Genomic DNA, 14101 nt, shown 5'->3' with positions numbered 1-14101 from the left:
TTTTGATGTGCACAATATACAAAACTTAAGTACAAGGTTCACTCATTAAGGGGGGACACTGGTCTTAAAGCCATTTTATTTAATTTTTGAACTAAAGTGATGAAACTTGGCACACGTGTGCAGTTCCTGGTGCTGATTCCAAAAATATAATTAGTTTTTCTCTGAACCAATTAGGCGTTAAGATAATTAAGAACAATGGTGCACTTGCTGTGAAAACAATAGGAAAAAAACCACTTCACAAAAACTTATTAGCATATAGCTATATACTAGAATGAATAAGGAACACAATGTTGCAAGCAGATTTTTTATTTAATTATTATTTTTCATTTTATTGCACATTGAAGTTTAGTAGTCATAACATGGAAACACAGTGGTCACAAAAAGTGCCATTTTAAAAAATTTTAAAGCAATAATAAAGAAATTTCCTTGCAACATTGTGTGCTCCACATATTTGGCTTAATGCTGAAACAAAAATCATTGCTGTATCTGCAATGGGTGTTGAGATATCGCATTCACCAACTTGACAGGAGACCAAAATTCACATCTTGAGAAAATGAGAAAAACAAACGGAAGTCATTTCTAATCACTAAAAGTAAAAATATGTACATGTCAACTACCAGACATTGTTAATATGCCCCAGGGGCATAGTCATTTTGAGCACTACCACCTTTGTGGAGCTTTTTCAGAGCACGCTGCAAATTTTCTGCCGATGCGCACTTGCTTGTAGGTGCAACGGACCGAAGCTTGTCCTTTTCTACCATACGCCGCACACTTCTCTGGCCAGGATTCAAACACAGCTCGTTCAAAATTCCTACCGAGGTCCTTTGGTACCCTATATTAAACTTCAAGACTGCTTCTGCAACTGCGGCCTCAACACTGAAGAGGGATGCGTGCCTTTCTTTTGGTGCCAGTGCCCATATGAGAGAGTGCAGGCTCTCATTATTATTTTGGGTTTTCCCCCTTGCACATCGCTCAAGGAGCTTCTTGTCAGAGAGGCGCTCATAAATTGGTCGCAATGCCTTGCATGCATGACTAGGAAGGCTGTAGCGGTGCCTTGGGGCTGGCTCTCCTTTGGCACTGGCAGCATTTTGCCAACACCAGGAACTTGAACCTGTTGGGTAAAGGCTGTGATCCGACTCCTGATCATTTGATGTCACATGATAATAGGTAGCCATCACCGCTCTTGCTATTTCTTCTATGTTGCCACTGTGGGACTTGAGTGCCCAGCCATAGTAAGAACTTAGCTTGGTGACTAGATCACCAGTTAGTCTGCCTTTACCACCAAGTGGTTCCGAGCCTGACCCTTTTTGTTTTGACAGCAGATTGCGGAGAGCTGTCCCCATCCGCTTTTGAACATGGTTAATGCAATCTTCTTTGGTGACCTCAACGTAGCCATACACTTGGTCATCTTTCAGGGCGAGGAAGGACCGGCTGTCGCCGTCTGACAGCACCGTTATATATCTGAGGTTGTGCTTCTGGAGCGATCTTCTAAATAGGATTAGGGCTGCTTCTACTTCCATCTCACCAGCCTTTCTATCAGTATTTTTCTGGCAGACGTGGCTTGCTCTCCATTCTTGGTACGTGGGGTCGTCCACTTTCGGTCCCCGCTCACAACCTGCGCAAAAATTGCTCAGGACAGCGTAGTCTAGGACAAGCCCCGTAAAAAGCTCGATGACAGTGCCGACTCCGATGTGGGAAGAATGCCCACGAGTCATCCAAGTCCCATCGTAGGACACGGCTACGTTGCCAGGATTGTCAACGTTCAGTTCATCGTACAGCTTCCGGACTGACTCCGCGCATTCAACGGTCACTTTCTCGGCTGCACGCGTCAGCTTTTCTTTTACGTAGCTCTGCCACGTTTTCGTGTGCAGTCCACGATGGGAAATATTCATCGCGGCAAAGATGTTGAATGCAGTCCGCCGGTTGCCGGTACTTTGCATCGCGCGCGCAGCCAGAATGTTCACAGCGAAAGGATTTACACTTTGCTTTCCGTCCACACGCGGCGAACTTCACGCCGATGCCTTGTCGCCGCAGTTGACACATGTCAAGAAAAGCTTGACAGCGAGGCCGTATTCGCGATCACCTCGGCCGATTTTAACACTCCCTCCACACGTTTTACACTTTGCACCGTCAAGAAGGCTGTTGATCGACTCGATGCAAATCATGGCGAAGCTCGTCTCATCAAGCGGGCAGATCGCGGCATCGCTGGCGGCAAAGTCTGTCTTACGTTTCGTTGCTGCCGTTGAATCCAACTCCCGCAGTTTGGCGTCGGCTTTTCTCTTTTCACTTGCCAGATCGGAAGGCGTCAGAAGCGTTGTATCGTGACGAATGCGGCTGACGACGTCTGAAGTGTGCTCGCTTGACGGGCCCGCTAGGCCTAGCTGATCCGTAGGTTCGTCGACACGGTCACTGGACGCAGGAATCTGCTCGTTTTCGGCGTCTCGCAACACCAAAGCACCTTTCTTAGCATTGCCGATCGACGACTTTTTCCTTTTTTTGCCGTATTTATGACGCATCGCAAACTTTCTCGTTGGCGTAGACATCGCTGCGAGATCTCCGAGGCGTTCGAGGCTGACAGCACTAGGCAAGATGGCATCTAAGGGCACGGCTCCGACTGCCCTGACGCGCGCAGCAGACGACGCGAGACGCGAACGGCCAATCACAGGGTCCCTTTTTGTCACATGCACCGAAGCAACGAATAGGAACGTGTGCTGTGGCTTTTTTTCTTTCTTTTGTTTGTATCGAACCAATGAGCGAAACGACGCGCAGGAGCGCGAAATTTGAAGGCGAAAAGCCACTCTTTCGAAAGAGACCAAGATCGCCGTGAGCGCGGCCGTGGAACGGAAGCTATACTTTTTTGAAAATGCGCTATTTTAGTGAAAACATCAGCTTGAAATGAGCCAGCCGACTTGTTATAAATTGATATTACGCCTCAAATATTGACACAAGAGGTGAGAAACTTGGTGGAATCAGAGAATAATAGTTGTAGATTCTAATACTTCAGCTTTCTAAAAATTGATTTTTGAGCGATTTTTCCGCCTTCAAGACCCGTGTCCCCCCTTAAAAGATTTATTATCTTGAAATCCTTGAGAGGGAAGACAAAACAGAATACTAGTTTTTAGGATCCCAAAATGTACTAGACAAAGAAGCTGAAGGCCAGGGTCTCTCATTAATTAGACCTATTTCGTGACAAAACAAGTCAAGCCAAAACTTAGATGAATGTGTCAAAAAACAAAAAACAAAAAAAAACAGTCTAGCATTGCTTCTGCACGTATGTACGCACTTACCCAAGATAAACTGCCACTAAATTTGTCATGCTACAATGACACAGAATCAACCACTGAGGATCTCGCAAGTGAAACAAGGAATGACCGTACTTTTTTTTCCAAGCTCTCAACGTTGAATTGAGCACTATGAGCTAGCATTATAATCACAATATTATTGCTGTTTTTACAATGTCTTAAACTCGTTAGTAAAACCTCGTTACAAGAGACACTCAAGGGATCTAAAAGCACTGTGTTATCAGTTTACTGCACATCAGATATAAATGCATTCACACACATTAACAGGAAATTTTTCAGGAAAGCAGAGTGTATTCCTTCCCAAATTCTGAAGGCAAAGCACTTCACTTTGCAAGCCTTCTTATTGCTTTAATACCTTTGAAGCACTCTTACATGCTCATCACCCTCACATGCTGACCCTTTTCTTCTGAAATGTCCTTGTAGTCACCCTTTGCGGAACATGTGCCATTTACTTGCACGAGAATCGCACAGTTTGTAAGGTCTTCGGGAGCCCACCAGATCCACATCTGCAGATACAAATTCCTCAAAAGATTCTGGTACCTCAGCAGCCTCTTGGATGCTCGCCCAAGCTTCATCTTCAAGGAAGCTTTCCACAGTACCCATATATAGGCCCTCTTACATCATGTCACCACATTTAAAGCCCGCCTGTCTGAAACGATTTTACACAGCTTCATTTCTCAGGCCATTCCAGACACCTGAAATTACCTGAACAGCAAACTTCGCATCAATTACTACTATAGAGTCTTGTTGCCTATCGAGCAACAGGCGTTCTACCAACCTTGTTTTGCACAGAAACTTGACAGAGTGCATAATGCCTTTATCTATTGGTTGAAAGTAGGGTGGAGTTCGGAGAGAAAAATAATTTTGGTGGCTTTGAGCACAAGAACTTTGGTGCTTTTGGTGCTGCAAACATTGTCCACAAAGAGAAAGACATCAGGATTCTGAACTTTCATCTTGTGATCAAATTTTAACAGCGAGGAGTCAAAAATGCTGGATGTCATTCACACATTCCGACTGACTTCATAGGTGACAATAATGTGATGCCAGTGGCTGAAACAGAGCGGGGTCGTTTCACTTTCCAATCATGGGACAGCACTCCTCAGTTCCCGACATATACAACAAAAAGGACACTGTATGGGACAGAATTTAACTAAAGGAATCTAAAGCACATCATGTACGAGTTGGTACGCTTCAGCTGCATTGCATGAGCACACCTGGGTTGTGTCTCTTCTAAATAGTGAAGAATTTACTCCAGGGACCTGAAAAAGTTGTCCTTAGTAACAGAGTGTCTCTTGTAACCATGTCTCTTGTATGCAATGTAGTTAACATGGCAGACAGGAAAACCAATCTAACCATTTTTAAATGTCTCTTATAACCAAGTGTCTCTTGTAACAGTGTCTTGTAACGAGATTTAACTGTACCATCTTGCATTATATTTTTGGTTGTGTTACATGTGAATAACTGATCAAGTCTGAAAGATTGCACAATGCTAACAGCCTCACCCGTGACGGCTGATAGGCTTCGGACCAGCAGCATTGAAGAACTGGCGCCGGATCTGGACAAACTGCATACTCTCGAGGTTCCTGAGTACGAGAGCAAAAGAAAAATCAGTTCAGAGTGCAGCAGAAGGCTTGACAGACAATGACCAGAAAACCAAAACTTAAGAAGACATAAAACATGACCAGCCAAACAGACTTCACCTTCGCATTTGAGTATTGAAGATCCTGAGCAGCTCAGGGTTGTTCGGTGCCAGCTCCTGGACATGCTTCACCGTGATGCGGATCTGGGCACCATCAGTGCGCCGCTGAGAGTACAGTTCCGTCACCTGCAACCAAAGGAGCTCTGGTCTATTTGCATAGCCTAACAAGGTACTTAAAATGTACAGCTGCAAGCATTAATGGACCCTTTTCAAAAGATGCTTAGCCAGCTTAACAGCAAAAGCTTGTCACTTTGGACTTCACAGGTGTGGGAAAAATGCCCGAACAGCATCTAAAAACTGTCACGGTAAGTTAGTTTGGTGAGAACCTGTGCAGTGGTCCTCTACCTCACAGTTCTGTTGTGTGCTTCACATGCTGTAAAGAGGTGCAACCCCAGGAAAAAAAGAAAGAACCGAAGACTAACCTTGTGCTCCAGACGAGTGGAACTCTTCAAATCAGACATGCCATCAAATATGTAGCTTCCTCCGAACCTGTCCCGGTGATCCCTCAGAAGAGCACTACGCAGCCGGGACGACTCAATGTTCGGTGCGAAGTCCACGTGATACTGTTGAATGGCCCAGTTTGGCATTGTCTCCAGGCGGAAATAGTTCGACAACAGCCTAATAGGGTTCCCGGTGGTACCTGGAGTAAGCACATAACATCAAAAAGCCTAATCACTACATCAGTCGCAAAGATGAGAAGTGCGCATGGAACACACGTCTGAACTGCTGTTCCTCCGCAGCTGAGAAACTGGTCAAAAGGGAAAACTGAAAATAGCCCTTTCAATGTCACTGACTTACCCACACATACTCCAATGCACATTGAAAATGCACGTCGGAACATAAAGTTGCCCGATAACCTTCCCATCAACATACGTCCACTAGACGCCGAGAGTGATAAGTGCGGAACGCAGCCAGAGTACACGCCACATCGACATCTCCGGCTCTTAGGAGGAACTGAATATCAAGTGGCTTTTCCTAAACGTAGTACAATGGTTAAAGCAACTGCTGGCAACCTGTTGTACCGACGAATTCCCCACATCTGTGCTAACTCGTAAAGAAAATGCGTGTCGGCACATTACAACCGGGCACGCAACAGCGCTTGCACTGTTGTAAGAAAACCAACAGAAAAATGAATATCCCTGCATGAAATTCGTGAAGTGTGGCCCAAGAGTATATACAGCAACAAATTTTTTTTTCCTCAAATTAAATTCGCGCTTCGCACAATTTGAAGCAAAACAAAAAAAAAAAAACCATAACACTGACCCATATTCATACATTTCACTGGACAATCTGAAGAACTTGCAGGCATGTAACAATAATGCAGGGCAGGGGTAGCTGAGTCGCCAAACTCGTCAACATTGCCAACATTGCAAACTCACCCTTTTTGTCAGTGATACGCTGTGGCCGGGTTGCAAGGATAGCAATCTCATCCCGCCGACCACGACGGGCGCCCCTGCCTGCAGTGTCTCCTCCGGCCAGGCTCATGGCTCCCATCTGCTCGGTGGGCGGCTGAGGGGGTGCCTGAGTAATATCTCCAGGTCGCACTAACGTTCCAGGCCTATGAGCAGCACGCCCAGTTGATGAGGCCATTGTTGGTGCCGGCTGGAATGCTGCCTGCTGCTGTGGTGGCGCAGCCATGGCACCAGGCAGTTGCTGGTAGCTTGGCGGTTGCTGGTAGCTTGGCTGCTGCTGATAGCTTGGGCGCTGCTGTGGCTGTTGCTGGTATGCCTGAGGTGGTGGCTATCACAGGAATAGAGTATCAAAAAGAAAAGGTAGAGGATGATGTTTACGCAACAAGGAGAGTCTTCATACAGTAGTAGTCTAAAAAGTTTACAAATTTTTAACGACTAGCAACAGCGCTTAAGGTAGAAGGCCACTTTAAAGACATTTTTGAAATTGCAGTAATATCGAAAAATTTTTTAATTTTATTTCAAATTACACAATCTTTGGAAAGATAAGGTTAAAACTCAATTGCTCATGGCTCGTTAAAATTTTTCTTATGAACAAACAATTACAGTAGAACCTCGGTGATACGAATCTTACGGGGTCGCAATAAAATTTGTATCACCAAAACAAACGAAACAAAGTATGCAGAAGCACAAGAAAGGTAGTTGCGCATATCTGTTTACGCCCGAGAAGTTTTATTACAGTTGCGTAAAGCTCTCCATTTGCGGCGGACACAGCGCGATGTGTGCCTCCGCAGACTTCTCACTGTGCGTAAAGTATGACAAGAGACAGCGACTTTGCCAGTAGCGTGGCGGGCGCAACAGACTGCTCGCAATGTGTACAGCGCGACTAGCACTCGCAAAGTCTATGGCGTGCGCGCCCGCCAACTACTACTCACAGGCGCGCTGCTGCAAACCTTTCACGGCGCCGGCGATGTGGAGTCCGCCCGCGCCTCCGCGTACTTCTAGCAGCGCGTACAGCATGAATGGGGATGGCAACGGGGCCGCGCGGTGCCGCGAACTGCTCGCGGATCGTGATCGCAGAGTCCGTGATGTTCGGTCTGTGCGCACCGGCCTCGCATGCCGCCGCTAGCTACGGCAGTCGCGACGGGTGTGGTTTGTGGGCCACGCGCCGCTGAAAGCTTTTCGCGGTGTGAGCTCGACAGAAAATCGAGACGTCGGCGAAGAGCAGACCATGCGTCACCGTGAACTGCTTGTGACGCGTACATACAGCGCGGCTAGCAATCGCGGAGTCAACAATGTGCAGAGAGTGCATAGTGTTTGAGGTCGCGGTCGCAGTTTGCGCGTTCGTATCATCCATGGTGGTGCGGGGGAGTGTCCGGACCATCCGAAATTTTGCCTATTGTACACAATGCACTCTGGCTGGGGAACTTCGTGAATTCGTATAATCCCGAAATTCGTAACCGGATTCATATCACTGAGATTTTACTGTATTATGCTTTTCTGGGTTATGAAAATTTTATATGCATTAGGCTTAGCACGAGATGCGTTTAAACCTGTACCATCAGAGTGCTGCCATAATTCTGACTATGACGACCCTATCCTGCATACATGTAAATCACAACATGCTATCACCCTTCTGTGGTTCTCATAGACTCTTAAATTGCATCAGATAGCATTTTTTTCTAGGCAATACCATTCAAAGCCCACTGAGCAGCAAAACCCTATTCCGCTAAATTTTGTTGCAAAACACTGAGGCAGACGGGCCGACCGGACGTCACGTATACGGACGCCTCTCAACACCCAACGAGGCCAGCGATGGTGGCGGTAGCTCTCGCCCCTCATCGCAGCTGGTACACAGCCTGCAGCATTCGCAATGCAGAAACAGTCACCGCAGCTGATGAGGTTGCCATTGCTCTAGCGCTAGCCGACCCTAATTCCAAAGTCGTCATCAGTGATTCTCAACAGGCTATTTGCAACTACGATGCTGGCCGTATCTCTCGCCAGGCGTTACTTTCTACGTTCTACAGCACCCTCTCCCACATCTCGCTTACTTCTTTGGGGTCCAGCCCACGAGTCGCTCAGCGGAAACACCCAGGCGCACACTCTCGCTGGAGATCCCAGCTGCTGAGCCGAGAGTATGATCAGCCACCCTGCTTTCGCTGATACAGTAAAAGCGCGTTAATTCAAACTCGAAGGGGCCGAGAAAATTGTTCGAATTAAGCGGAGTTCGAATTAACAGTCGGGCACTGGAATGAGCGCCATCGTGGCCCACCGTGCTGACTCATTACCATGAGTAAAGAGGGCTAGGCGCTACTACACGTTTACGGAGGGGCCATTCCGATAATTTTTGCAATTGAGCAGCAACGGCGAATGAACGGGACTAATCGGTCAGTCATGCGCCGCAAACAAGAACCGGAATGCATTCGTGTGAGTAGCGAGCTTCAAGACATGTTTATTTACATGGAAAAATAATCGGTAATGTGCGTTTGCTTGCGTTTCTTGTGCCGCGACTCCACAAGCATCGACTGCAGCTTGCCCAAGAGTTGCAGCACAGGATCCGAATTCTCATCGGCGGAGAAGTATCGTGCAGCGAAATCGAGCGCCAACACTACTTCACATGCACTAGGGGGTGGCACTGGATTGTCGCCTACGTCTGACTCTTCGAATTAACAGTCGGGCACTGGAATGAGCGCCATCGTGGCCCACCGTGCTGGCCGAGCCCACATGTTGACTCATTACCATGAGTAAAGAGGGCTAGGCGCTACTACACGTTTACGGAGGGGCCATTCCGATAATTTTTGCAATTGAGCAGCAACGGCGAATGAACGGGACTAATCGGTCAGTCATGCGCCGCAAACAAGAACCGGAATGCATTCGTGTGAGTAGCGAGCTTCAAGACATGTTTATTTACATGGAAAAATAATCGGTAATGTGCGTTTGCTTGCGTTTCTTGTGCCGCGACTCCACAAGCATCGACTGCAGCTTGCCCAAGAGTTGCAGCACAGGATCCGAATTCTCATCGGCGGAGAAGTATCGTGCAGCGAAATCGAGCGCCAACACTACTTCACATGCACTAGGGGGTGGCACTGGATCGTCGCCTACGTCTGACTCTTCATCGCTTTCAGCCGTGTTCGCCACCCGTGAGCCCTGTGGAGCACATGCAGCCGCGATTATATCCTCATCACTCAAGGGCCCAGACGTCTCCACACCATTGTCAACGTCAACGTAGGCTTCAAAGGCGACACCCTCCGACAAAGCCGCGTAGCCACGGTCGAGCACGACGGAGTCATCAGATGAAGAATCCGCTACCTCCGCGCTGCATGCTTCTGGGGCGTCACCGAAGCCACACTTGCGGAAACAATTTTTGATAGTTTCCGGCTTGACGGTATTCCACGATGATGCCAGCATGTGGACAGCTCCAAGCAAATCGATGTCATACGACTTGCCACTGTCCAAACAAAGAAGAAGTCTCTATAGGAGGTGGCGCCTGAATAGCGTTTTTAAGTTCTGAATAACTCCAAGATCCATAGGCTGGAGCACAGAAGTCGTGTTTTTAGTCAAAAATGCCAAGCGGATTGCTGTCAGTCCACTCACGTCACAATAAGCTGTACAGTTGTCCACGAACATGAGAACATTCCTGTTCTGTGCAGCGAATTTCCTGTCTAGCTTGCGCAGCCAGTCGGTGAGAATTTCCCGTGTCATCCACGACTTTTTGTTTGCGGTGTAATCAACAGGAAGCGTCTTGATGCCTTTAAAACAGCGAGGCTGTTCTGCCTTGCCGATCACCAGCAAGCGGCACCGTTCCGTGCCCGTCGCATTTGCGCACATCATGACGGTGATTCTTTCTTTGCTTTTCTTTCCGCCAGCACAAGTGTCGCTTTTGTAAGTGACTGTCTTGTTGGGGGGCAATTTGAAATACAGCGCCGTCTCGTCAGCATTAAATACATCGCTGAGCGCATAATCAGCGAGGAGTTCCTTCAGTTCACTGGAGACCCACTGTTCACACGTTTCCTTGTCGACTTCAGCTGACTCCCCACTAAATGTCAGCCCGTGACGCGCCTTGAAACGCGACAGCCAGCCTTCCGACGCGCCGAACTCGCTGATGCCCATTTGCCTGGCAAAGACTGCAGCCTTCGCAGCAATTATGGGCCCGCTTAACGGAATGTTCCGGCTGTGAACTTCTTTTATCCATGCCATTACGGCACTCTCCACTTCGGGATGGGCCGATGTCCGTAGCCTTTTGCGAGAGGGCTCCATAACGTCTTTACGAAAGGCAGCACTGATCGATTCCTTGTTCCTGAGATACGTTGACAGTGTTGCTCTTCTTGATGTCATACTTTTTGGCTATATCCATCTTGGATAGGACACCACGTTCCACCTCACTCAAAATCCCCATTTTCGTCTTGAGGCCCTGTGCCGTGTACTTACCGCGGTTTGCCATGGCTGTCACAATCGATGAGTCGTCGCTGGCAAAGCGGTGAGGCAACGAAAACGGTAAAGCTTGGACCACCGCGGCACGAACAAATGCACGACACCGACAACTGCGTTGTGCACACGTGACCGCAGGACAAAAAGAAAAAAGGCTTGTCAAAAGCGCACCCAGCAACCGCGGTGCAGCCAAAACCTGCAATGGCTTGCGCCGGACCGTTGGTGTGATGGAGCCTGGCGGCACCCGGCAGCGAAAACCTGCTACGGCATGCACCGGAATGCTCGCTGTGACTGTCAAGTGCGCACCGCGTCTCGCGCACGCGGGCAGATTTGAATGATTTTGTTTTTTGCGTCTTTAGTAATCTTTCTGCACATTGTACACGATATGGGCCGACTTCTGTCTGCGAGGACCTGTGTGAGCCCCTGGCTCCTAGTTCGAATTAACCGTTGTGGATACTGGCATGTTCAAATTATCGGGCGTTTCCTCCTATTGAAATACATAGGGCCATGCCGGGACCCGAGCGTCAGTTCGAATTAACGAGGTTTTACTGTACTAATATCTCCCGCGCTTGTCTACTCACCACTTACGCAGACATACTCCAGCACTACCGATTTCAAAGATGCACATATCCTCCCGCACACCGCGATCTAACAAGACGTGAGGCCGTCCGAAGGTGCAAACTACAATCTGGAAGCTTCCCATACCCCATCTTATACAGCAGATCTCCTCCTATTGAAATACATAGGGCCATGCTGAGACCCGAGCGTCAGTTCGAATTAACCGAGTTCGAATTAACGAGGTTTTACTGTACTAATATCTCCCGCGCTTGTCTACTCACCACTTACACAGACATACTCCAGCACTACCGATTTCAAAGATGCACATATCCTCCCGCACACCGCGATCTAACAAGACGTGAGGCCGTCCGAAGGTGCAAACTACAATCTGGAAGCTTCCCATACCCCATCTTATACAGCAGGATCTTTCCGAAACAGACAACCCCCATGTGTAAACACTGCTCAACTCCGGCCACTCTCATACACATGGCGTGGACTTGTACACACTACAACACAGACAACTCAAACAGCCCAGAGACGTGGGAGTCTCTCCTGCGTACTTCCGAGCCAGCAGACCAACGCTGGCATATCCAGCGCACGGTGGAGGCCGCGGCATCCTATGGGATCCCCGCCGACCTCCTCTAAGCCAGCGCCACCGGTCCTTTGACTAGTCCCCTGTTTTTGGGCGCAATAAAAGAGTTCACCACCACCATCACCTGCCTAGAGCAGCGCTTCCATTCCAGTATAATGTAGCTATATGAAACCGTTGTTTTCCACAAAACTCTTTTCTGCCATTTCTGCCTACACCAACATTAATAACTTTTTTTTCCCAGAATAAATATTTTAATGAAACTGCACACATTCAGTAAGCTGTGCAACAACGCAAGAAAAAAAAGAAAAATCTTGCAGTACTTTTATTACTGTTGCATTTCTTTAAAAGCATTCCTTATTAAATACCACAGTTCTTGGTAATTATGCCATTAAAAACAACTCACGATATTGTAATTATTTTGGTTCACTGCACAGTTCATGCCTATGTGTATACAGTAGAACCTTGCTATAAGTTTGGTTTCAGGGGTTTAAAGTCCCAGAGAGACTAAGACTATGAAACGCCATAGTGGAAGACTCCTGAAATTTCGACCACCTGGGGTTCTGACATCACACAGTACATGGATGCATAGCTTTTCGCCTCCACCGAAAAGTGACTGCCGAGGCCGGGATTCGATCGCGCATCCTTGGGCTAGTAGTCTAGCGCCCTAACCACTGTGCCACCCCAGCGAGTAGAACCTCGCTACAGTAGTAAACATGAATATAGTCCAGTAAAACTGAAGTTCCAATTCATCTTCAATAGACAAATGTACATTCTTCCCCATTTATAGTAAAGTCTGTTAAGGAAGTTAAAAAAGTAAAAATGCAGCGAGAAAGAGGGAAGGGAAGAAACAGGCAAACATTCACGGCACTGTACAGCACAAAGCATGAGGCCACTGGATGAACAAATTTTAACTTGTGGTCAGGTATATATATGAGTTATGACTGCTGGCGTGGGATACATATTTAGTAAATTTTTTAACAATAAAGGTAAAAGTTCCTTTTGCTCGTGCAGTGAAACCTCGACATAACGAAGTCATACTTGCAGCCGAAAATTTCATTAAATCGCGAATTTCGTTACGTCGAGGTTGCTATGTTTTAGCTGCCCCAATGAAGCAACAGGTTCATGAAACGCTGCTGGGAACTTGTAAATGACGAATTCAGAAAACGCCCAAGAAATTCTAGCAGTAGTCGCGCTAACAAGGGCGCCAGATATTATTTTGTATATATGGAGCATAAAATGAGCGACACCAAACAGATGCAGAAGCGTAATTTTCCACCGTGTGTGCAAATAGCAAGCCACTGGTATCACCATCATCATCACTCTATGTTTGCAAACAGAGACAAGAGCCAATAGAATTAATACGAGTCTCTAGATCAGCTGACCTAGGGACTTTAGCGGGGACGGTGCCGTATTATAGTGAACTTGATTAGTCACATGTCTGCATCTCCCACGCCGGCGCAGCTACCTTGGTCGCCGCAATCTTTTGCTCAGGCTTTACGGACACGTGTACCATATTTATTTGCATAAGAGCCCACCTCCCACTTTTGCCACTGAGAACTTAAAAAAAAAAAAAAAAACCGCTAGCTGTTAGCGCGTCCCCCCATTACACGCAGTCTCAGACCAGCGTACTTCTTGGCAGCACGCCAGGGTGCCGCGCAGCAAACTATTGGTGTGTTTTTTGGCGTTAGCTCTAGTGGTGGGGTGAAGGTAAGGGGAGGGCAAACTTGGCGAGTGCCAGCGGCCTTGAGCGGAGTGCCTGGAGAGTTCCTTATATCGAGGTTCGACTGTATTTGATTACCAACAAGAAAACGAAAAAGCAATGTTTAACATAGACCACTAGTTTCCTCTTCGTATTTTGTTGGTTGGTTTATGGGATTTAACATCCCAAAGAGACTTGGGCTATGTTGCCAATTTAGCTACTTTGTAGCTAGATTTAGCTACTTTTGGACTCAACTAGCTATCAAGAAAGTTAGTTTAGCTACGAGTAGCTGTTTTAGCTCCTTTCTTCAAAATATAGCTACAAATCTAACTATTTTGGTGAAATTTAGCTTAAATTTAGCTACATTTTGAAAAATTACTATTCTGGCGTGAAACATTTTCCCACAGACGCTAC

General features: G+C 47.2%; 1 protein-coding gene across 2 annotated transcripts in view; it reads right to left on the bottom strand.

The window, feature by feature from the left end:
• LOC146196549 (piwi-like protein Siwi) overlaps positions 1-14101 on the bottom strand; it is a 62682-nt gene that overhangs the window by 40086 nt on the left and 8495 nt on the right. For both annotated transcript variants that reach the window (XM_084598296.1, XM_084598295.1), the window contains exons 3-6: positions 6381-6741; positions 5424-5641; positions 5003-5127; positions 4805-4885 (exon numbers count right to left, since the gene is read on the bottom strand). In XM_084598296.1, coding sequence (XP_084454422.1) covers positions 4805-4885; positions 5003-5127; positions 5424-5641; positions 6381-6741 — 785 coding nt within the window. The remainder of the gene's footprint in view (positions 1-4804; positions 4886-5002; positions 5128-5423; positions 5642-6380; positions 6742-14101) is intronic.

Source organism: Amblyomma maculatum, chromosome 3, assembly GCF_055883805.1.
Source record: "Amblyomma maculatum isolate TAMU_Amacu chromosome 3, ASM5588380v1, whole genome shotgun sequence".
In the NCBI taxonomy this organism is placed as follows: domain Eukaryota; kingdom Metazoa; phylum Arthropoda; class Arachnida; order Ixodida; family Ixodidae; genus Amblyomma; species Amblyomma maculatum.
This window is presented reverse-complemented; position numbering and strand designations above follow the sequence as displayed.